This window comes from Conger conger, chromosome 7 (genome assembly GCF_963514075.1).
Source record: "Conger conger chromosome 7, fConCon1.1, whole genome shotgun sequence".
NCBI classification, from domain to species: domain Eukaryota; kingdom Metazoa; phylum Chordata; class Actinopteri; order Anguilliformes; family Congridae; genus Conger; species Conger conger.
The window spans coordinates 28047918-28073113 of record NC_083766.1 but is presented as its reverse complement, the minus strand read 5'-3'; the positions used below and the strand labels follow the sequence as shown (position 1 = coordinate 28073113).

Genomic DNA, 25196 nt, shown 5'->3' with positions numbered 1-25196 from the left:
AGAGATGGAGAGAGAAGTATGAGAGATGGGGAGAAAGAGAGAGGCAGGAGCGTGAGATAGGGAGAGAGAGATGGAGAGAGAAGTATGAGAGATGGGGAGAAAGAGAGAGGCAGGAGCGTGAGAAGGGGGGAGAGAGATGGAGAGAGAAGTATGAGAGATGGGGAGAGAGACAGACAGAGAGGAGGACAAGATATGGGACCAGTAGCTGATTTGAGTGGGGCAAATACACAAAGAAAATGCATCGGAACAGCCATATGCCTCTCTCCCTCCAGTAACCCCTTCTCCCTCCCCCTGCGCCCCCAGCTGCAGTCCTGCAGGCCCGCCGTGGCTCTTACCCTCAGACCCGCAGTGCCCGGCTGTCCGTTTGGAGACCTGTCGCCAGATAAGCCGTTGTATCCTTCGCAGCCGCTTGGCCCAGGTGGACCCCGGCCTCCCTCGAGCCCTGGTGTGCCCTGCCGCGGGGAAACACCGGCCGTGAGCAGAGGAGAAACCCACAGCACCACCTCATCCCCATCCCTGGATCTGCACATCTCAGCACATGATAGACCAGGCCGTACTCACCGGAACTCCATCAATCCCTGAGAACCCAGGCACTCCCATAGGGCCCTGTGGGAGTACAAAGCCACACATTAATCATTGGGCGATAATGGCATTAACATTATCACATTACATTACATGTTATGTGGCTGACACTTTTATCCAAAGTGACTTACAGTTGATTAGACTAAGCAGGGGACAATCCCCCCCCGGAGTAATGTGGGGATAAGGGCCCTGCTCAACAGCCCAACTGCTGTGTGCATCTGTACCTTATCCACTACGCTACAGGCTGCCCTATAGATTAACGGTATTAGCGCTATTATGTGAATTTAATACTCTTTCTTTACGGGGCTCACCTTGTCTCCTTTTTGCCCGAGTAGCCCTCTCAGTCCAGGGTTACCCCTCTCTCCTTTGGGCCCAGCAGGGCCCTGGCCTCCTGGAAAGCCTTCCTGCCCGCCTGGCCCGATCGGCCCCACTGCCCCTGGCCGTCCCTGTGCAAAGACCGGTGTTAAAGAGTTGAACCAGCAACCCCATGACACCCAACTGACTGGCAAACATGAAGCCCTTCCATGCACTATGGCTGTGCCACGGGCCCTGCAGCTTTCCTAATAGAAGGTCAAACAGTTAACCAGTTAACTACTGTAGCAGAATCATTCCATCGGAAGTGGTGATTTACTCGGCAAATCACCCACAAGTGCTGCAGTTCATATGGCGGAGAATCCATTCTACCCCCTTATTACACTGTGAAGGTGCCTGAATAAGAAATATTTACCGGAAGGCACATCTGCCAATTTGGAAAAAATATCAAATATGGGGCGGGAGCAAGAAGAGAATAAGGGCGCCTGCTGTGATGTGAGAAAACATTCAAAGTGTTCAAACCTGACATGTGGAAACCGAATACACACACACACCAACAAAGCAGACACACACACACACACACATAGACACGCACACACACACACACACACACACACCAACAAAGCAGGCACACACACACATAGACACGCACACACACACACACACACACACACACACACCAAAAAAGCAGGCACACACACCCACACACATAGACACGCACACACACACACACACATACCAACAAAGCAGGCATACGCACACTCACAGACAAACACACACATACACACACACATACACACACACAGAGGACGTACGCATACACACAGACAAAGCAGGCATGCACACACACCCACACACACACAAACACACAGACAGGCAAACACACACACACATACACCCACACATAAACGCACACACACACATACATACACACACACCCACCCACACACACTCTGTACACTCAAATGCACACACTCAATTCATGTCCAAAACTGCCAAAAACAGTGTGCCGGCTATGGCAATGCTTTGGGGAGTATGTGCTCTGAGCTGTCCCCTGGCCCTCCCCTTTCTTATTTAATTACCCAGTCTGTAAGGAGGATGGAAGACAGCATTCAGGCTTTTGGCAGAAGCACATAAAATGGAGGTACAGCTCTCCATAAATCACCTGACAACCGAGCTGATGCTTTAATTCAGGGCTTTAAACAAAGTTAAAAAAAATTTAAATTGATGTACCCAATGTGGGCCTGAACATGTCCAATGTGGAATTTCCATTTATCTGCAACCGCAGCCGTGTTCATGCGCTGCCGATTCGGGAGAGTGTAGACATTCAAGGTTCTCCTCCGAAACACATGGTATCACAAGCTGGTTCTTTTCACAGAGCATGCTCCAGCCAAGGGAAGTAAAGTCAGTGGAAGACCTTTCATACGCAGCCTTTCATTTCAAATGTCTGACCGAGGTGTCGCGACACAGTGATGACATATGGACCCCTAACTTACCGAACCCTCAGACTGAACCCTCCCAGACCACGGTGTCACAATCTCCAACTGAGCGTGGCCTTATGGAGTTACCGGCCAGTCAGCCCTGGCAAGGTCTGGATTCTATCCCAGACCGTGGGGCTCATCCATAAAAAAGCCCAGCTGCCCTCTACAAAAATGCAACATTGCAACAGCCTGGGGGACAACTGGGGGACAACTGGGTTTATACAGTGCAGTGCTGTAGTTTATGCACTATGGTTGCTGTACTTTATACAGTATGGTGCTGTAGTTTACGCACTATTGTGTTTTTCCATTAGAGTTTGTTTTCTTCATGAAAGTGAAATCACACTCATAGCTCACCTTTTGTACAAACATACATACACAAATTTAATAAAAAATACTCCAGTTGAACAACTATCCTCCAGTTGAATATATTCTGTACATTCCATTGAGTGAAGTATGCTCAGCTGCATACTGAATACTATATATGTGTCGATAAGCAGAGGGGCTTGTGGGGAATGACGTACAACCAATTGAGTCTGATTGGGTGAAACCCCAGCATGAAGCCAGTCTAACCGAATGAACACTGAACACGACTGACCTTTAACTGTGAACACACAACATGTGGGTGCAGGACACGCATGTTGGTTCTTGTCGGGTAAGCTGTGGAGAGACCATGTGGAGGCCTGTCAGGACTAAAAAGGTCCTCTTGACGGGTGGCCTCTTTTTTTGCCAGTGGAGATGTTCCCAGACCCCAATTTAGCTGTCTAATTAAAGCCCATCATTAGGGGCCACAGCCACACATACAAACAGGGGAGGGGAGGGTGGTGGGCTGGGGGGAATTATATAGCTGTCAGACTAAATGGGTGGCAGGTTGAAAGCCCTAGAGTTTAACTATAAATAAAAAAAGACTTTGAACATCACAACAAGAAGGAGAAAACTGATTTATGTTTAAAGACTTTGGTGCAATGAAACCAGACAACTGATAACACAGCAAGTAGCAATATCAAAAACAATACATAAACAATCAGTACCACAGACTGTCCTGGTTAGCTGCTTTCAGTGGGCCAAAAATCAGTTCCCAGGTCACATACGGCTGTTGTATATGTGAGAAAGGTACTTTGCCTGAACTGCCTCTGTAAATGTACAGCTGCCGAAATATATAAAGTGTTTAACGCCAACATCCATGGTGTTCACCCCACACAAAGTCAGTAGTGTGGATATTACAGTGTCAGTTCTGGACTGTGCCGTTTCTAGACTATTATCAACAGCAGGATGGTACTGGTCTCATACTGCCAGGATTCCTGTTCACTGCTGCATTAGCTCCCCCCTGTGGTGTCTCAGGGGTACAGCAGCTATAATTTCTTTCTCAGTCATGAAAAGGTCAGTCTGCAGTTAACCCTAGTGTTGTCTTAAGGGTAAAAAATGACCCGCCACTATGTTTAACAGCAGAGAAAACACCCAATTATTATTATTTCTTTTCAACTTGAAATTTGATGGCAAAGTTTGTGATGAGTGACAGGTGGTTTCTTCAAGAATAGTAGATTAAAAAAATTAAGAAATTAGAAATTAAATTAAGCTGCTTTATTTTAGGGGTTTAGTGAAGGCCGGTCATTTTTTACCTTTAGGACAAGGGGAGTATACAGAATGTTAAGACAAGAGTTTCGGCCCGCATACCATACATAACACAGCAAGGCAAGCTTGGATCCTATTCAAGAAAAACAGGAACACAGTCAGTCCCATTTCACCAGTTCATAGTTTCTCTTGTTTGTTTCACATTGGTGGATTAAAGGTAACCAGAGGCACCTGCAGACAGTCTAATCTGCTCTAATCCCTGTCCTAATAAAGCACACAAGAGAGAATCACAACACCCGGATCACAGTAAGCTCTGGGAAGTCACTGCTAGGCAACTCCTGTAGCTCACCACAAGATGGCACTGTCCACCAATTGCATTACTTTTCTTTCTCTATGCTTCCTTCATGTTATGTATATGCATGCACCGAAACATTATGTGAATGTTTTTAAAACAGAAACACTATGCAACTCAACATCTGAACTCCATTCATAACAATCTTTTCAAATAGTCTTTCTAACAAAGTACACGCCACTCTCATTCTATGACAGTGGTTCCCAACCCAGTTCCTGGAGATCTACCATCCTGTAGGTTTCATTTCAACCTTACTTTGGCACAACTGATCCTACGAATAAGTAGCTCAACAAGATCTCTGGATGTTGAATGAGGTGTGCTTTGTTCTGGTCAGAGTGAAAACCTACTGGCCAGTAGATCTCCAGGAACAGGAGAACCATTGCTCAAATATGCTATATCACTCTACCTCTCTTTCAATCTAGCATAACTTCATTTTGTCTGTGAAAGAGAAAGATAATTAAATCAAACCAGCCGGCCCTGATATCAGTCAGTCGGTCAATCTAGCTTAGCCAGAGAGGAACAGATACAATTACTGTGTATTAAGTTAAAAAAACCTAAAACTGTACTTCAGAGCACTCACTTTCAAGACAAGGCTTTATACATGACACCTCAACAGCAGAGCTGATTTTGCAGTGAAGCCTGTGCTTTAACTCCAGAGCCACAGGCAAAGTTTCCATACAGAAACCTTTCAGATATAATTCTACACCAAGAGAGCCCAGAGATCAAAAGATCCCTGTCATAATTTAAATAATAGCTATGGATTCCATGCCTCTGAGGAAAAGGGAATTTTTTTCAGTGCAATTAAACCAGATTTCACAACTTTTTTCCTTTCTCCACAGGGCAAGTCCACAGGGCAATGTCTGGGTCTGAGTGATCTGTTGTACAAAAGGACCAAAGCTCTGAATTCTGGAATGAGAAACAAGGGAAAATCACAAAAGAGTGGTAAACAACCCTGATCCTGGAGATCAACGTCCTGTAGTTTTTCACCCCAACCCTAACAAAGCACACCTCATTCAGCAGCCAGAGACCTTGCTGAGCTACTAATTATTAAACTCAGGTGTGCCAAAGTAGGGTTTGAAATGAAAACCTACAGGATGGTAGATCTCCAGGAAAAGGGTTGGTCTTAGAACAACTAGCTGTTTGAGTTGATGAAGAGAAATGGCTTGCTTTCACCAGCAGAGGGTGGCGGTGCATTCAGTTTCAGTCTGTTGAAGAGCTCAGATGCAGCCGTGTGTCAGAGAGAGAAACCTTCAGCCCTGTCTCACCGAAGACTCATTCCAGTTGCTTATTTTCACTTCTTGCATCTCTTCCTCATGCACTTTCCTTGCTCTTTAGCTCCACCCAATGGAAGTCACAAGGAAAGGTGAGGAGACAAAGACGGAAAACATAACCGATTTAAATTAGCACAGAGATGACCCTGTGTCATAGAGATTGCATTTAGCCCTGCGTCTCATAGAGAGAGTACATTTTGCCCTGTCTCATAGAGAGATTAAATTTAGCCCTGTGTCTCACAGAGAGATTAAATTTAGCCCTGTGTCTCATAGAAAGATTCAATTTAGCCCTGTGTCTCACACAGAGATTAAATCTAGCCCTGTGTCTCATAGAGAGATTAAAGTTAGCCCTGTGTCTCATAGAGAGATGAAATCTAGCCCTGTGTCTCATAGAGAGATTAAATTTAGCCCTGTGTCTCATAGAGAGATTCAATTTAGCCCTGTGTCTCAGAGAGAGATTAAATCTCACAGAGAGATTACATTTAGCCCTGTGTCAACAAAACAAAGCACACCTCATTCAGCAGCCAGAGACCTTGCTGAGCTACTAATTATTAGACTCAGGTGTGCCAAAGTAGGGTTTTAAATGAAAACCTACAGGATGGTAGATCTCCAGGAAAAGGGTTGGTCTTAGAACAACTAGCTGTTTGAGTTGATGAAGAGAAATGGCTTGCTTTCACCAGCAGAGGGTGGCGGTGCATTCAGTTTCAGTCTGTTGAAGAGCTCAGATGCAGCCGTGTGTCAGAGAGAGAAACCTTCAGCCCTGTCTCACCGAAGACTCATTCCAGTTGCTTATTTTCACTTCTTGCATCTCTTCCTCATGCACTTTCCTTGCTCCTTAGCTCCACCCAATGGAAGTCACAAGGAAAGGTGAGGAGACAAAGACGGAAAACATAACCGATTTAAATTAGCACAGAGATGACCCTGTGTCATAGAGATTGCATTTAGCCCTGCGTCTCATAGAGAGAGTACATTTTGCCCTGTCTCATAGAGAGATTAAATTTAGCCCTGTGTCTCACAGAGAGATTAAATTTAGCCCTGTGTCTCACACAGAGATTAAATCTAGCCCTGTGTCTCATAGAGAGATTAAAGTTAGCCCTGTGTCTCATAGAGAGATGAAATCTAGCCCTGTGTCTCATAGAGAGATTAAATTTAGCCCTGTGTCTCATAGAGAGATTCAATTTAGCCCTGTGTCTCACAGAGAGATTAAATTTAGCCCTGTGTCTCAGAGAGATATTAAATTTAGCCCTGTGTCTCCAGAGAGATTAAATTTAGCCCTGTGTCTCATAGAGAGAGATATTAAATTTAGCCCTGTGTCTCCAGAGAGATTAGATTTAGCCCTCTGTCTCATAGAGAGATTAGATTTAGCCCTGTGTCTCAGAGAGAGAGAGATTCCATTTAGCCCTGTGTCTCAGAGAGAGAGAGAAAGAGAGAGAGAGTGATTACACTAACCATGTGTCTAATAGAGAGAGATTACGTTTAGCCCTGAGTCTCAGAGGGAGAGATTACATTTAGCCCTGTGTCTCAGAGAGAAAGATTACAGTAACCATGTGTCTAATAGAGAGATATTAGATTTAGCCCTGAGTCTCAGAGTGAGATTACATTTAGCCCTATGTCTCAGAGAGAGAGAGAGAGACTTGACTTTTTATGCTCTTTAATGAAAAACAAATTATTACAAACACCTAAAAACAGGCAAAAAAAAAAAAGGAAGGAAGGAGGCCAAACTCCTTCATCCCCTTAACCTGATGCGTTGATCACATGATCTCTCACACAGAGAGATAGAGAGAGCAAGATTACATTTATCCCTTTGTCTCATAGAGAGCTTACATTTATTAATGTGTCTCACAGAGAGATTACATTTATCCCTGTGTCTCACAGAGAGAGATTACATTTATCCCTGTGTCTCACGGAGAGATTACATTTAGCCCTGTGTCACAGAGAGATTACATTTAGCCCTGTGTCTTACAGAGAGATTACATTTAGCCCTGTGTCTCACAGAGAGATTACATTTAGCCCTGTGTCACAGAGAGATTACATTTAGCCCTGTGTCTCACGGAGAGATTACATTTAGCCCTGTGTCACAGAGAGATTACATTTAGCCCTGTGTCTTACAGAGAGATTACATTTAGCCCTGTGTCACAGAGAGATTACATTTAGCCCTGTGTCTCACGGAGAGATTACATTTAGCCCTGTGTCACAGAGAGATTACATTTAGCCCTGTGTCTTACAGAGAGATTACATTTAGCCCTGTGTCTCACAGAGAGATTACATTTAGTAATTTTAGTAATTACAGTGCAGATTACAGTACATTCATCCATGTGTCTGAAAAACACCAAAGCAAAACAACTTCCCTCCAAAAGAATAACTTTTTTCAATAATATTACCATCCAAGTCACTGTGACAAACAATCACGTCTCTGTTATCTCTGCCACTCGAAGACTTGAGGATATTTGTAATTTAAATTTCCTTTTAAAGTTTTTGGAGACATTGTGGTAAGCAGCATTGAGCTGCAGCCAAACAGCTTTAGAAACAGTACACTCTGTTCTTGTGTTAAAAGGTAAATGCAATATAAATCATAACTTGACATGTCCTGTCCTACCCTAAGAATAATTACATGTGTCAAATCCAAGTCTTTCATCGGTGATGATCTCATTGGAACACAACTTCTTTTAGTTTAATGAATTGGGTTAGGATTCTGTATATTTATGTTGTGGCCAATAAAAAAAAAAAATCGGCACATTTCAGATTATACAAATAGATCATTCTTACACGTTTTGGCTGAAGTTCCCTGTTAAAGGTCAGAGCTAATGACTATTATTAGTGTAGTGGAGGTAGGTCTTTCCTGTACGTAACACAAACACTTCAGAGAGCACTCTGATCCACTTCCAGCACCACATCAATCTGGATTAATCTGGATCAATCCTAATCAATCCGGTTCTGATGAAGGGAAAACTGTCAAAACGTTAACATTGCGACCTGGTCATTACAAGAATAGTTGAAAACACTTGAATATGGTAATTGTATAGTAGAGGCAGTTTTCTTTGATATGAGAGCTGTTTTGTCCAAGAAATCTAGATTAGTTTTTAAATAAAGGACTCCAGCGTGGCTGGGTTGGTAGCTTCCACCATGTTGGTTTCTGTACAGACACGTGGGCCTCCTGCAGTGAAGTAGGCCAGGAGCCGCTCAGGGCTCCAGCATAGAATTATGGGACAGCTGAAGAACTCTGAACCTGGAAGGTGAAAAGTGTTCCAGGAATGACTGAAAATACATGTTGGCTCTTGGATACTTGGTGGAAATAAATTGTATGCACCTTGGAAGCGGGAGAGGAAGTGCAGTATTCTGCATGTATTGTACAGGAGGCCCTGCCTGCAGGAGGAGATATATCACTTTACTCCGCCCCCACCTGCCTGGACAGGCAGAGTATGACAGCCTCTATTGTTCCCCTAGAGCTCCTCTACTGTACTACCCCCTCCTAAATTACCCCATCCCCTTTTACTACCCCCCAGGGGAAAATAGCTCAACTTGCACCTGAAAGTCCAAGGGTGGGTAAAGAGGAGGAGTCGGTATAACACCACCTGCACCTAAACCCCCCCCCCTGAAATCCCAAACCCCTGAAAGTGCTAGAATGTGCCCTCCTGATACAGCATGCACACTGAGAGAGTATTTACACTCCTTCTCCACAAGGGGGGGCTAAACATGCTGCCTTCAGATGCGGCTGAGCTGTGGGTGTCTGGCTGCCTGTACTGAGCAGTGCTGATATGTATTACATTACATTACATTATTTGGCTAGTGCTTTTATGCAAAGCAACTTACAGTTAATTAGACTAAGCAGTAGACAATCCCCCCTGAAGCAATGTGGGGATAAAGTCCTTGCTCAAGGGCCCAACAGCTGTATAGACTTTATCGGAGGGTTGTCAGACATCCCCCGCCCGGGCTGTGTCGGAATGTCCCTGAGCAAGACACCTAGCCCCCATTTGCTCCTGACGAGCTGGTCAGTGCCTTGCATGGCAGCCAATCACCGTTGGTGTGTGAGTGTGTGTAAGAATGGGTGAATGAGAAGCATCAATTGTACAGCGCTTTGGATAAAGGCGCTATATAAATGCCAACCATTTCCCATTTACCATCGTGGCTACACCGGGGATCAAACCACTGACCTTGTGAGTCCCAGTCATGTACCATAACCACTACGCTACAGGCTGTCAGAACCACGTGCGTGTGATGTGTGGTGTGTTCACATGGAGGCCAGGACACCGATCGTGGGTCGGTGAGGAGAGAGACGGGCAGTGAGACGGATACTCACCCTGCTGCCCTTCTCCGGGTTACAGACGCAGCCCTCATCCACACAGTTACTCCCCACACATGGTCCCTGCTGCTGCAGAGAGAAAACCAGAGGCTTAATTAATCACCAATACAGCACTGAGGAAGCCTATCGTCCCACACATTCCCAAAACAGGGTCCCCCTCACAGTCAATAGCCAACGCCTTGCCCCCCATTGTGTGCCAGCGCTCGGTTTACAGCTGCATTTTAGAGGTATGAAAAGAGACGACAAAGCCCTAAAATGCCGGCCCCAACTCGATGGGGTACGGCGGTGTTGGGTGACAGGCGGCAGTTCACACGTGCAGGTAGGGTCTATAGGGGCCGGCGTCAAACAGCAATATTAAATTCCAGGGCTGAATCTTCCCTCCTCACTGCTGCAGAGAGAACCAATCAGCATGGGGGTTTATCCAGGCATACGTCACCTTTTCATGATCCTGTGCTGTGAAACTGTCACTAGAGGAACATGATCCCACTGCTGGTGTACAGTGGAGTATAGAATTCAATTCAGGGGTATACAAGGATAGAACAGCCATGACATACATTGCTTTTAGCACATACATATTCACCCTTTTGATATAATTACAGTATATATAAGCAAAGATGGATAAATAAGTATTCACAACCTTTGACAACCCATAATACATGAAGGTGTATCCAATTTTCACAAGATATCACACTTAAACTCAAATTACGTCCACCTGTGTTCCGATTTTGTAGCCAAGTGATACTAAAATATTTTGCCTGAAAACTAGGTGCTATATCTGGGGCAAGCTGAACATAGCCCATCAAACCTACAGGCAGACATGGTTGAGTCAGCATTAAGCTATGGGGTTGCTTTTCAGCAGGCCGGACTGGATAGTTTACTAATATCAAGGGAATGAAGGATCAAGCCAAATACAGGCTAAGCAAGAGATTTCAGACTCGGGAAAATATTTGACTTTCAATTGGACAATGATCCGAAGCATAGACCAAAAAATAACATGGAAATGTCTTGACAAGACTAATGTCAATGTTATGTTACAGAATGGCCAAGTCAAAGCCCTGACTTAAATCCCATTGTGGATCTGTGGGAATACATGAAGATTGCAGCCCTCTGTCGCACTCTATCTAACTTGGCAGAGCTGAAGGAAACCTACAGGAACAGACAAAATTCCAGATACACAAAACCTGTACAGACACACCCAAGACTCACAGCTGCGATTGCTGCCAAAGGTGCAACAACAAAGTAATGACCTGAGGGGGTGAATATTTTGTACACGTTTTGTACATTTTACTAAATACTGCATATACTTTTGCAAGTTAGATGAATTGTGTGAGTGAAAGGGAAAAATGTAATTGGATTAAAGTGGTGACACTGAAGGGGGTCAACACTTTCCTAAGACACGGTATAGGGGGGTACAGGCGGTTAGAATAGTGGGGTATATAGAGCTTTAAAGGTTTGCCCATTGAGGACTCCCTGTTCTGTGATGCATCTAAATGCATTGAAAACAGAGGAAGGGAAGGGCAATGTGCTGCTAAAACAGGTCTCCCTAAGTTCACAGGTGAGAAGTGACGTTCAATGTTTAAGGTGAGGGGTTCAAGTGCAGCACTTCAGCCCTCGCGTGACTGACAGCGGCTGGGGTCAGAAGAGGTAAGCACACAGAAGCCAGGGGTCACAGAACAGGCAGCGTTAGCGTAGCCTTAAGCGCCGCACTTCAGCCCTCGCGTGAGTGATGCACAGCGCCTGGGGTCAGAAGAGGTAAGCACACAGAAGAGGTAAGCACAGAACAGGTCGCGTTAGCGCAGCGTTGAGGCGCCGCGCACTTGGGTATTCCAGTAATTAAGCTGTCTAACAGATCACCGCACAAACGTTACACGGAATTAAGTCAGCCCCGCGTGTCACTTTGTAAAGCGCCATGGCCTTGCGCCTTGCGTGTGAAGTTATTATTTTTAACGGGAACGCGTTCAGGTTGGGCGCAATGCTCCAGCCACAGGGCGGTCACATGTTCCCACTGCATGTGACATGAGCCGACATGTAGAGTAATTCCACAGACCCACAGCCTCTTTCCTCCAGGATGGAGAGAGGAGGCAGGCTGGAGAAGAGAAGAAGAGGGAGAGAGCGCTCATTCTGTTCACTCTCTCTCCCTCTCCTTCTCACGCACGCTTCCCTCTCTCAATCAGACCACAGACCACAAAACTCAGAATAAAAGGGCAAACAGGATGGAGAGGGGAACAGCCCTGTGTATTTCATTAACTTAGTTGTAATTGGTAACTGACTAGTTATTAGTAACTTTTTGCAAGTGCATTTCACATGTAGAGTAAATATAATGAAATTGGTGAAACCATTAATTGATTTCATGAAATCAGCGTGACAGAGTTTTATTCATTTTTATGTGCAGTGTCCATGCAAGAACATTGCACTGCCTTATTCTATACAACACGCACACATGCAGGCAAAGATGAAAGTGTTTGTACAGCAACACATCTGTTGTATACAGGCACATGGGGAAAACTAAGAGCTGTAACAGCCTGTTTTGTATTGACGGGTTCTAGATGCACAGGACGCACACACACACACGCAAGCACGAAACACACTCACACAGCAGTGACAGGTGAGGACTCGGATCTGACAAAAGTTGAATGGAGATTTAGTCAGGTTTCCTATTCACTAGAAGGCAGGTTATTTTCTCCTTATAGAAATGAATACCCTTCAGTGCCTAAAGGTGCGAGTGGTCAAACATCTCATCTATTGTCCTCCTTCAAACGGACATTTTTGGTTCAGCAAGCCTCCACCTTTTCCAAGGTGTTGCGTTACTAGGGAAATTCTCTCAAAGGGCTCTTAAGTTGATGGAAACGTGACCATACAGGTAGCTGCTTTGGAGTGAATGAGTAAACTGTGTCCTACAGAAATATGTCAAATGTTCACTGTTACTATAAATCATATGGTTCCTATTAGACCTAATATGCTCTGATAGATTTGAATAAACACTGGACTTTTTAATGTGTGCCAAGTTTGACGAAGAGCACCGACCTGATGGCTGGGGAGTTCCATTAGATCTAATTATCACTGCTTATACTACTATGTTAAATTCAATAAATTCAACTGCACATGCCTTATTTAGAACAGAATAATGAGTGGTTAAGTGGCTGTGACACAGTGTTCTCCTGGTTAACCGAACGTGGCACATCCGTGGCACCTCACTCAGATTCTCCAGAATGCAGGAGAGGTGGAGAACGGAAGCCAGGGGCAATGGCCTCCTCCTGTCTTTCCTGACGATTTAAGAGGCAGTTCTGGCGGCACCTGCAGCTCAGTGCCTCTGAAGGGAGATACATGAAATACAAGGCTATATGAAAGGCTGCTCTCTATCCTCTAGTCCTGAGGCCCCACATTTAGCCCATAGCTTCCCAGTCATCCTGCTAATATACTGCACTGTCAATTTAAAACAGAAAAAAAGGTTCGTAAACAGACAAATACACAAAGAGACACATACATTACAGGGGAATTTCTTCCTGTTTTGTGAACCAGACCTTGAGGCAATAGCGCTGAGTGACAGTGATAGATTTGGGGCTTTTTTAATGACCTCCTCTTCTCCTCACACACACCTGAGAGGTCAAATCATGATGCCTCTTCTGTGTGGTACATGATGGGGCAAGACTTTAGGACATACATTCCAAAACCGTCAAAAGGCCCCATATTTCATTCCTGTAATATTTTCAATTGTGATTTACTGCATTGTAAGAACTCTATTATGAACTCTACTGAGAGTATTATGCGAACCAAATGACCTCTGTCCATCAAACACTCATTACTAGGTCAAAACGATTAGAACAGGCCTGAGCACATTGGGGAAAAAGCAGACGGATCCTAACTGCTTAACGCACGTCAATCAGAGGTCCTTGAGTGAAATATTCAAATTTCTTCTGCCTTCTGCAGGGCAAAGCAATGCATTATAGGACAGGATTACAGGTTATTAGGGGGGGGATTATCATAAAGAAATACTACCCCCCCCCCCCCCCCCCCCACTCGTGTTCTCAATAGTCATAGTCATTCAGTTTCTCTTTTTCTCTTTAGGGTTTGTGGAAAAGGTGTTCAATCTTGAGTTACAGGCAGCATATAGAGACCAGAACAAAAGGAATGGGGGTGTTCATCACTCCCTCTTTTGCTAAAGAAACATATCTCCCACTTTCCTTCCCTCAACCTGGCGCAGCCAACAAAATTTACACTGTACGCAAAGGGGGCCTGAAACACCTTGGATTGAGGACTAGCAGTTACAAGATTAAATCAGGATCTCCCATTATCCCCTTAACAGAAAAGAACACATGTCAACAATGCTCTAGCAACTAGCATAAACATTCATATTGTTAACAATAAAGTTAACAAACAAGCAAATGTATGTACTCAAAATTTACTGAAACATAATTAGAGTTACCTAACCAGTATCATGATGATTACACAGAGTACACAGGGGAGGTGCAGTACAGAGCCCGAGATTTTCTACAATATTTATTTTAAAAAGCTCAGACCCATCATTTGCTTGTAAAATGCTTTGGTATTGCCTTGCTAGTCCTGCTAGTTTCTGGCTAGGAAGAGAAAGGAAGTGAAGTGCTATGGACTTCCCCTCTCAAGATGGAGGCCTACTCTGTGAAATGTGTGATGTCATACTCAGTTATAGACTTAATTTGCTATGTTCCAGAATCTGTGAAAGAAATCAGTCTAGGATGGGATTTGTGCATCCGGGTCTGGGGCCTACATTTTCAGTTAATTGGCTTTACAGTGACAAAATCGTCCTCATTACCGTGCATTAGTCCTCCTTCCATTCGACTGTAATTTCATTGGTCTGATGTGACTAACAATTGAGTCAGCTGGTCATGAACACATTAAGCAGGATCAAATACAGCACTACCAGATGTTTTGTAGCCTGCTGATTAACATTCATCACAAAGCTTTGGAGCCATGGTCATTTGTAGATAGTAATGACACATCCTGTAGAATAAGTTTGGATCAGGACCATTCTACTTTGTACCACAAACACACACGTACGCACACACATGCGTGAACACATGACCCTGACAGAGTCCTCAGTCCACCCTAACCCAGATATGAAGGACGTTTTCAGCTTCAGGGTGCATTTAAGGGGATTTGATTTTCTGTTTGCTTTCAGAAGTTCTGTTAGGCACACTTCACTTCACAAGACACTTCAGGACCCAAGCAAACCTGCTCCAATCAAGTAAAGTTGCTGGCAGTTTTATTGGACATTCCCTCAATGGGCTGGTCTCCACTCCAACAGCAACCCAGTCCTGACTTAACCTTTCTCAGCTCTGCTAATCATCATGGCCTTCAAAAATGCCCCACTTATGTTTATTTGTGGAAGTGGGAAGTGCTCAACCTGCGCTAAACACCACTTTTGAGCAAAATTACCAGACGTCTTATCATCTCTCAGGTCCCAAACCCTTGTTTTATTGAGCAATTACCTCCACTCTCCCAGCACAGAAGTGGGGACGGCTGAAGTGGGGAGGTGTATTACGCAACACACTCTCTCCAGAAGTTTCACTTAAAATTCAACGCACAACAATCCTCACACATTTTTAGACATTTCACACTGCCGGTGATGTAGACCAACACAGTATACAAACAAAGTAGTCTTCACAGGGGGTGTACAAAGCCCTTAAATAAGCACTAGTGATATCACTCCTACCATAGAGGTGAGATGATCAGCACACCCCTGCATACGCTACAGCTTCCAGCTTGTGTATTCCGATCTGAGCCACAGTCTGTACTTTCCCCAATAGAGATGTTATCACCTTGACTCTTTCCCCATTTCTTTAATCAAAGCAGAAAGTAATGCATGTTATTCTGCCAAATACGCTTCAAATTCCCCAGGGCAAGATTCCCTGCCAGCTGAACCCCTAGGTGTGCCATAATTGCATTAGTCCATGTCCAAGATGATAAGGAGACGTGACAGCTATAATTGCACCACAGCCTACATCAACACAAAGTTTTTTTCTTAATGCAGTAAAAATTCACACTAAACAGTTTGATGAAGAAGCTAAATAACAGAATATACTAATATATAACATTATTCCATGTTTGTGTGCTGCAACAGAGACATTCAAAGACAAATTACATTTTGAGATGGTAAGCACTCAGATGCAAAATGGCTGCCATGTGGCAGTCTCGGGCACACTACGCTTTAGTAGTGGCTGAGGACAGTTACCAACCCCCTTCTTCGCTGTGGATCTCCCCGATTCTATGAAGGGATTAAAGGTGCTGTATAAATACAATTCGTTGACTGTTAGTTTAATTGTTTTGAGTCAGAGAGGGAGTCTGCCAGGTGTGTGCCAAGTGAGGCGAGCGAGTACTGCACAGACAGGCCCAGCCTCTCACATCTGCACCTGCCTGTCCCCCCAAAGCCTTTCTGCCAAAGTCACGACCCAGCCGCCGGGTTCATTGACCTCCAGTTCAGCTTCCCTACAGCAAATCAGCTTCAGCATGGTTTTTCAGCTAAAACAGCCACTCTGGTTCGACTGATTGATTGAGTTTATTTGATATATTAAAAAACAATACACATACAGTGTATGCATATAGTACTTAATCTATCAGTATATCCCAATAAAGTCACATTACTTATTTCAATTGTGGTCCTGAAGACTTGGCTGGAAGGCAGGCAGGAATAGTGTAGCACGTAAAAAAACATCACATATTCCACAGATTACGCTTTTTAAAAACTGATTTATACATTCTCAGATATTTTATGCAGGAGCCAATTTTTATGAACACATTTGTTCTGGCTGCTACATCCTCTCCCTTCATCTTTCTCTCTCTCACACAAACACACACACGTGTACCTCCCTCTTCCATCTCTATGGGGGTCAAAGCAGATCTATATACAAATCAGGAGTTTGGCTCCTGAATTCTATGTATTCTATACAAATAAACTTGACTTCAGCCTCCCTGATTCTAGGACCTTCATGGAGGCTCTCATCTGGTTAAGAGGCATTTTCGGCATTTCATTCAGGAGTTCCTTAATCCAGAACCCCAACGGGGTCCACACACTGTAACCAAACTTTCACTGAAATAGGACAGCCACATGTCTGCACTCTTCTCTGTTTTGAAGTATGTGACTGAAATGAAAATTACTGCCTGAACCTCTTCTTACTGTTATTTAATTGGCTTTGATTTCCTTCAGTAAACACCTTGTGAGACTGACTTATTCCACAGGATCGTATGTATTATATAATATAGTTTTGAAGCAATATTTCTTCCACCCATATGTGTTTCTAAATGATTTACTACACACACACTCACACACACAAATACATATATATCTATATATATATATATACAGTACTGTGTAAAAGTTTTAGGTAGGTGTGAAAAAATGCTGTAATGTTTTCAAAAATAAAAATGTTAACAGTTCATTTTTATCAATTAACAAAATGCATGAACAGAAGAAGTGAATGAACAGAAGAAAAATCTAAATCAAATCCATATTTGGTGTGACCACCCTTTGCCTTTGAAACAGCATCAGTTCTTCTAAATATGCTTGCACACAGTTTTTGAAGGAACTCGGCAGGCAGGTTGTTCCAAACATCTTGGAGAACTAGCCGCAGTTCTTCTGTGGATTTAGGTAGCCTCAAATGCTTCTGTCGATTCATATAATCCCTGACAGACTGGATGATGTTGAGACCAGGGCTCTGTGGGGGCCATACCATCACTTCCAGGACTCCTTGTTCTTAATGACATTGGCTGTATATTTGGGGACATTGTCCTGCTGCAGAATAAATTTAGTTCCTGTGTTTTTGTGCATAGTTGAGTCGCTTGGTCTTCTTTTCACGTCGGAGGTATGGCTTCTTGGCCACAAGAAGTGGCTTCCATGAAGACCAGTCTTCTCCGCACAGTAGATGGGTGTACCTGGGTCCCACTGGTTTCTGCCAATTCTGAGCTGATGGCACTGCTGGACATCTTTTGATTGCGAAGGGAAGTAAGCAAGATGTGTCTTTCATCTGCTGCACTAAGTTTCCTTGGCCGACCACTGCGTCTAAGGTCCATTTCCTTGTGCTTCTTCAACAGAGCTTAGACAGCACATCTGCCTTGAAATTTCTGCCTGGGAGAGACCTTGCTGCTGCAGTATAACTACCTTGTGTCGTGTTGCTGTGTTCAGTCTTGCCATGGTGTATGGAGTTTGGCTGTTCATCACCCAGTTTTAACCCTCCTACACAGCTATTTCTGTTTCAGTAAATGATACTGTTTCAACCTACTTATTAAATTTATGATCATTAGCTCCTGTTTGGTATAATTGGTTAATCACACACCTGACTATATGCCTACAAAATCCCCGACAAGTGTCTGTGCAAGTGTACCTAGAAGAATTGATGCTGGTTTGAAGGCAAAGGGTGGTCACACCAATTATTGATTTGATTATGATTTTTCTTCTGTTCACTCACTTTGAATTTTGTGAACTGATAAAAATAAACTATTAACATTTCTATTTTTGAAAGCACTCTTACTTTACAGCATTTTTTCACACCTGCCTAAAGGTTTTGCACAGTACTGTATAGATATATATTCATCATTAAATCATAATTTTTCATTACCTGAAACATCATAAATTATCTTATATATTATAAAGGTCAACTGTCATGAAAATCCCTACCTAGTGATGATCAGCATTTTTGCTGGAAAATAAAAAATCCCCAGTAATAGATGAGATCAGCAGTTTTTCACAAGAAATCAATCAGAGATTGCTTGAGGGCTTCTAACGCACCAATATGGGTTGAGCTATGGCAATCCATGAACAGAATTCTGGGAATTTTCCCCTTGGCCCAGTAGCCAAAGCCAGTGAAAGTTGACTTAACACCTATGAACTCTCCTAATGGGGCTGCCCTTTGGCTTCTGCCTACTTCATCTGCACAGGCTCCTGTAATTATAACGTCGGCCACAGCACTCAAGGGCAGCTACCACACGGTCAAAGAAGTTTCCAGAAGCCTCTGATACTCTCGCCCATGGGGGACAAGCTGTGCTCTGACAGGGGGAGGGCAGTGGCTGAGGCAAGGCAGAAGGGTGCTGAACACAGGTAGGATTTTACACTGGTTTTTGTGTGCCCAGCCCTGGAAAACAGACACATACGTGCAAACACACACACACACACACACACACACAGGTACACGCACACACACACATGCACACACAGGCATGCTCACGCATGTACACACACACACACACACATATATTCATATGGATGATGCACGACAGAGTGGAAAGTGGAAGACATCAGTGCACATTTCATTTAATTTGATTTAGTTAACATCAAACGATAGGCAGCAGTCTGCCTGCCTGCACTCTTTTGTCTGTCTAAAGAGTGATAGTTAGCATTTCATGATCCCACAAAAATATCAGCACATGCATTCCAGAAAGATTAGATACATCATCCCCACGGCAACGCCAGCCCAGTCACACATATATCATTAGCTGGATTAGCTGCACAGCCCCCTTTTAATGAAAGGATGCGTCCTACCCCAACCCACAGTGCCCCTGAGCTGAAGTCATTTCAGTCAGGTCTTCTGAAATTTATGAGGCAATCCAGTGAGCTCACTTCGGATACCACCCCAGTTATTATGAGATGCTAACCGGTGGTTCTGCATCCAGTGATAAAAAACTCCATCTCAAACCACAACTTTAATTCCATTTTGTCACGATAAAATGGTAGGAGAAGTTTCAACTCTACTGCCAGGAATGTCCCAAAACCCACTTGTTAGTGGATATCATGCCTGTTCATATGTACAGTACATCATACCTGTACATACGTGAAGCTGCTGAGCATACCTGGTCCATGTTCCAGTGCCGGACCCTAGCAACATGGCCCGGTCCCCATGAATCACACTTTGTCCCTATGAAATACATTATGTTGTTGACCTTACAATATCTGGGGGTCCATGAGCTGGTCCTCAGGCAGTTGATTTTCAGGAAACACTATTGTAAAGCATTAGTAACCTCATATCCCACTTAGATTCATATTCACCCATCAGATCATCATTGCATCACACGCTGTCTGTACACCTCCATGGTTCTGACTGCTGGAGGATTGCAGAGTTTTTACCTGCGGGGGTTTAGTTTGCACCTCCAAAAACACCCCTAATCCCATCTCTTCACAATACTGAGGCCTGAGGTATAATTATGCTTTCAGCCCACAACCACCAGCTGTGCCACATCGTGCTGTGGCTGTGCTGAAGTCCACAAGCTCATTGTTGACTTAATGTGCTCTCAGCAGTGTTAAGGCAACAGGGATTTGTGCCCATTACTGCGCTGATGCAACTATGCAGGCTGCGCTGAGTTTGACTTCCATGGTAATGACAGTTTGGCATTCATTTAGACAGTTAATTGTGGACTTTATGCTCAAGGCAGGCTGTCAAAACGGAGCATGGGTTTAAGACGAGAGGTGTCCACTGCGGAACTGAGAGCTGCCGCAAGGGCCATATTACAGGAGCTCCTGTCGTGCTCCTGCAGACTTACCCCTATCGTATCAGCTCCTGTAGGGGCTGACTCCTGTCAAAACTGTCTCAGTTTTACTCTGGAGTGGTAAAGACATGACCACACATACTCACACAAACACCTTCCTCCGATCTCTCTGGTGACTGCATTCATTACACAGGGTCCCAATAGGGGGCATCCATTCAGTGCAACCAGTAGGCTAACAACCTCAACTGTGGACTGGCCAGAGAGGTCAGTAAAATCCCCTCCACTTTCATCAGCACAACTCTGGCGGCAGATTGACTCTCACACACTAGCTAAGAAAGAGGGCTCAATCAGCTGAGGCCGCTGTCTGTCATTCAACATAACATAACATAATATAACGAGAAGAACAGGCCATTCAGCCCAGCAATGCTCACATTTTCCTCAAAGCTCGATAGTGTCTAGCACCGTATCTTAAGAGAACTCAACCTGAAGAATCTTTGTTAATCCCTTTAATTAATTAAAAAGCCTTTTCTGGCTAATAAATAAAGATAATATAATAAAAAAACAAAGATAATAAATACACAAAGATAATAAATGATAATCAATCTGGTGTGCACGCATGCAAAAAGGGGTCCAGGAATGTTCTGTGGGGAGGCTGAATATGCCCTTAAAACCCACATTCCTCAGAAGAGGAAAGCAGTTTCCCCCGGTGAGGAGGTCCCGCTCCCGGTGCTGTGCTTGTGAATGGGGAGGAATGTGCCCTTTTTATTCAGACAAGTTTCTGCAAGGAGCCCCAGCTGCACCCCAAACCCCAGCACCCCAAACCCCAGCACCCCGAACCCCGCAGCTCGCCAAAACCCCACCACCCCAACGATACCTCCCAGCAGCACCCATTCCGCGCTACTGCCCATGACCTAAGCATTGAGCCCACTGATGACACGCAAACTGGCTTGCTCAATATTTCTCTGTATTTCCCTTCATTCAATCAGACAATCAATCAGTCATTATTTATATAAAACGTGTTCATGCGATGCGCTTCACAGTAAAATGACATCACACATTCTGATAGTCCCAGCCAGCTACAATCTCATCTTCAATCTGACTCAAATCTTTTGAGGATTATTGACCCCAAACAGGTCTCCTCAAGAGGTTACACTTATATTTTCAATCATGCAGTAAAAACAATCAGTCAGTCTTTATTTATATAACATGGTCATGCCCTTCAAAATAAAATGGCATCACATTCTGGAGAGTATTAACAATATAAATACAGACTTCCAATAAAGCGCATAAAAACACTGGCAAGTGGCAGCCTATAACACAGCCTATAAACACCAGAGAGTCAGAGAGTCACTTAACCCTTTGCAATGTAAAGTCACAAATATGTAATTATAATGTTTTTACCTGAACATTCTTAAGCTGATGTAGCAAGCACTACTGGTAATTGAAGGGATGAACAATTGAACAATGGAGTTCTAGAACACTAACTTGGAATTTTGAAAAAAACATTCCAAAAAAACCCTGCTCTTCAAAAGGTTAAAGAGGTGTGATTTAGAGCAAGTTTGGAGATAATATGGCACCTGCCAGTAGAGGGCTCAGAGTTCACGTCAAACCCTCCTGAGAGTTGGTGGGGGGGGGGGGGGGGGGGGGGTCAGTCTGTGAGCTCTGCAGCTCTAGGCAGGCAGGGTTCATTATGCTGCAATAATGTACATTTCTGCTCTGCAAGTCCAAGCATGGAGGGAGACACATTCTAACAATCTCTCATCATTCAGCCTCAGTCAGCCATCGCAGTCGGCTTTCACTTCAGTCCTCACTGCAGGCAGAAGATCCAGCCCATAATTCCTGTAATTACCACCTCTTTCCCGGGGCTGAAATTGTCCCATGCAGCAGGGGTACGTGCAGCGGGAAAAGACGGGACTCTGCAAGCATGGCCGTTCCCATGTGGCAGGAAAAGGTGTAACTCTGCCAGCATTTTTATCCAAACGACTTAGACTAAGCAGGGGACAATCCCCCCTAGAGAGATGTGGGGTTAAGGCCTTGCTCAAGGGCACAACAGCAGCGTGGATCTTATCGTGGCTACAGAAGGGCATGAGGGCATTAGCCACTAGGCTACAGCCTGATCACTTGGAATGCTTGGGACACATTCCGAGTGGACCAACCACTTTAGATGTTCTGACTTGGAGCCCGTGAGAATCAGTGAGTAGGGGTCAATTAAAAAAATGAGATCAAAGATGCTTCACAGAATTCCAGAAGGGCAAAAAGTGAAAACCTCAAAATGAGAAAAAACCCTGAAACAGTTCAATGTAGCACAATATTTACTACATACAGTATGTCAATATATTTACTACATACAGTATGTCAAATGCAAAAGACAAATACAAAAAAGAGCAGGCCAGGCTAAGCAGTGTGCTTAGCCAGAGTTTAGACCTCAGACAGCACTCGGAGCAGCTAATCTTCATTTCACAGATTAGGACAGCTGTTCCAGTTAGTAATGCATTTTTGTGGTCTAGTCTTGAACCGGAGGTTGGTTTTAATGCTGCGTCTGCACTTTGGGGTCTCACATTTTTGTTTCCGTGTTTCCTTTCTCTGTAGGTGTTTTGCACTACAGGATCAGAGTCATATTTATTCCATACAGCCCTACACTTAGCCCAATGTCTATTTATGCAGTTTAGCTGGGGTTAAATTAGTCCCGATGGCTCACACTGGCGGGGCAAATCAGGGCACTAACCCACACTGTGCAGAGTGCTCCAGTGAGAGTGAAAAGCTGGGGTGTTACATCAGATCCAGATCAAATGAGCCTCTACCAGAGGCTTGTAGGTTCATACACCTGACCAATGTAGTGACCAGGAACCATCTCAGACTGAGCTCAGTTCATTGTGATCCATGGTAAGCTGCAGTGGATGATCTGCAGTGTGTAAAAGCACCCGTGTGCAACACCCTTGTATGAGAGTGTATCATAGCGTGCCGTGATTGGCCGTGCAGAAAGGCAGTTGTTCATTGACTGCATGGTTGAGCAGACACTCATTGACTGCTCTGTCACTGGGACCTGGCTGCAGCCCAAATGGGTGTGTGCAATTCACATTCAGGGAAACACACACATATAGTGCCATGCCAGTCTAAGAATAACCCTCCTGCACACACACACACACACACACACAGCTAATCCTATAATAGGGGTTGTATGAAACTGTATGCAAAATTTCTAGATATGAAAATTGAGCATGTAAAATGTAAGTATTATTATTATTATTATTATTATTATTATTATTATTACCTGTTAATAATAATAATATAATGATAACAACCATAAACATAATACATTATCTAATTACATTTGACTTTTTATAATTACATATTCAAATTTTGATTTGATTTTATCTGAAAGCTGAACATGCAGTCGTGCAAATAGAACAAGTTGCCGAAAAAACAAGCTCCAAAGTTCTCCGCTTCTAAGTTTGCTCAAGAGAGAAAGAAAGAAGGAAAAAAAGAAAGAGAAATAAACAAATAAAGAAATTCCTGGCAGACGTGTGCCTACTAAAAGCACAGGTCTGGTGACAGCTCTGTGATCACAGATTTTTGTATTTACAGAACAAAGAAAAGAGAAATGGAAAGATGTGACACCTTAAAAAGGCCAGCTCTTCCCTGAGGGCCATGAGGTAGGCAGCTGGCGTGCTGGTCTCTGGGGCTTGTCATGCCACAGCTATGTCTGAACATCCCCCCGTCACTCAGATACCTGGAGTGGGGATCAGCTTTGCTCCGGTCTACCGTACGGTACTGTCGAGCACTCACACTATGGCTGCAAGAGAGCGACTGTAACTATGACCGTAATGGAGCATACTGTATAGATTTACACTGGAGGGAATCTCTCACACCTGTCAATCAAACAGGGAGGATGTATAGAAAACTGGAAAAGAATTGTCATTTAATCGCCATTGAGATTCTCAGTTTCCAGCTCGAAAGATAACCAGAGAGTGTTGATGTCATACATGAAGCAGTGTATTTTAGGGATGTGGAATCTTTAAGGTTAACAGCGCCTCGTTCTGTGGGCCTTAGAGAAACCTGGAAAAAGCTGAAAGTCAGAAGAAGCCAGTAAGGGGGCATTAGTCCTCTTTCAATGGGCATCACTTTGAATGCCAGAAACACGTGGCTTGTGAAGGACAGACGGAATGACATTAATTATAAAAGAAAGAGAGGGAGAATGGGAAGAATGAAAGTGAGAGAATTTGCATATTCTATTTATTTGTAACTTATAAGCATATGATTTGGTAGCACAAAATGATGTTTGTCATTCCAGGATTGTAACTGACTCACCAATAACATATAGTACCTCCACCCATTTCACCATGCACCACACAAATCTCTCTACAAGTCGCAGGTACAGAAACACTGGTATAGAATATAGGATAGCAAATTCATCACTGATTGACTAGGTCATCGTTGGTTAGGTGAGTGAGAGTAGTGTGAGTGAGGGATTAGGTGAGTGAGAGTAGTGTATGAGCGAGTGATTAGGTGAGTGGACTGGGGGTTGAGTGGGTCATTGGGGCAGTGGAATAGGTGAGTGGGACTCCAGTGGGTAGCGTGAACGTGAGCACAGCGCAGACATAGCAGAGGATTTGCGCAGAAGGAGAGACTGGATCTTTTGGTACATGCTCTTTTGCCCAAGGCTAGAGTCAGGCCTGGCCTGTCTGTGCACATTACCGCTAATCCACTAATCCATTATCTGTCTCTGCAATGACAGAACCACACCCGCCACTCCGGGACATGGAAAAATATTCCACCCCTGAAAACAACCGGCACAGTTCCAACTCCAGGAAAATTTGCCTCAAATCTCTAACTACACAGTAGTACAGCTAACACTGAATACCATACCACTGCAAAGACAG

At 44.0% G+C, this 25196-nt stretch overlaps 1 protein-coding gene across 2 annotated transcripts in view; it reads right to left on the bottom strand.

Annotated features, from left to right (window-relative positions):
* The window catches only part of LOC133132218 (collagen alpha-6(IV) chain-like), a 60807-nt gene that overhangs the window by 28182 nt on the left and 7429 nt on the right, over positions 1-25196 (bottom strand). For both annotated transcript variants that reach the window (XM_061247515.1, XM_061247516.1), the window contains exons 4-7: positions 9865-9936; positions 894-1028; positions 562-606; positions 336-452 (exon numbers count right to left, since the gene is read on the bottom strand). In XM_061247515.1, the coding sequence (XP_061103499.1) occupies positions 336-452; positions 562-606; positions 894-1028; positions 9865-9936 (369 nt within the window). The remainder of the gene's footprint in view (positions 1-335; positions 453-561; positions 607-893; positions 1029-9864; positions 9937-25196) is intronic.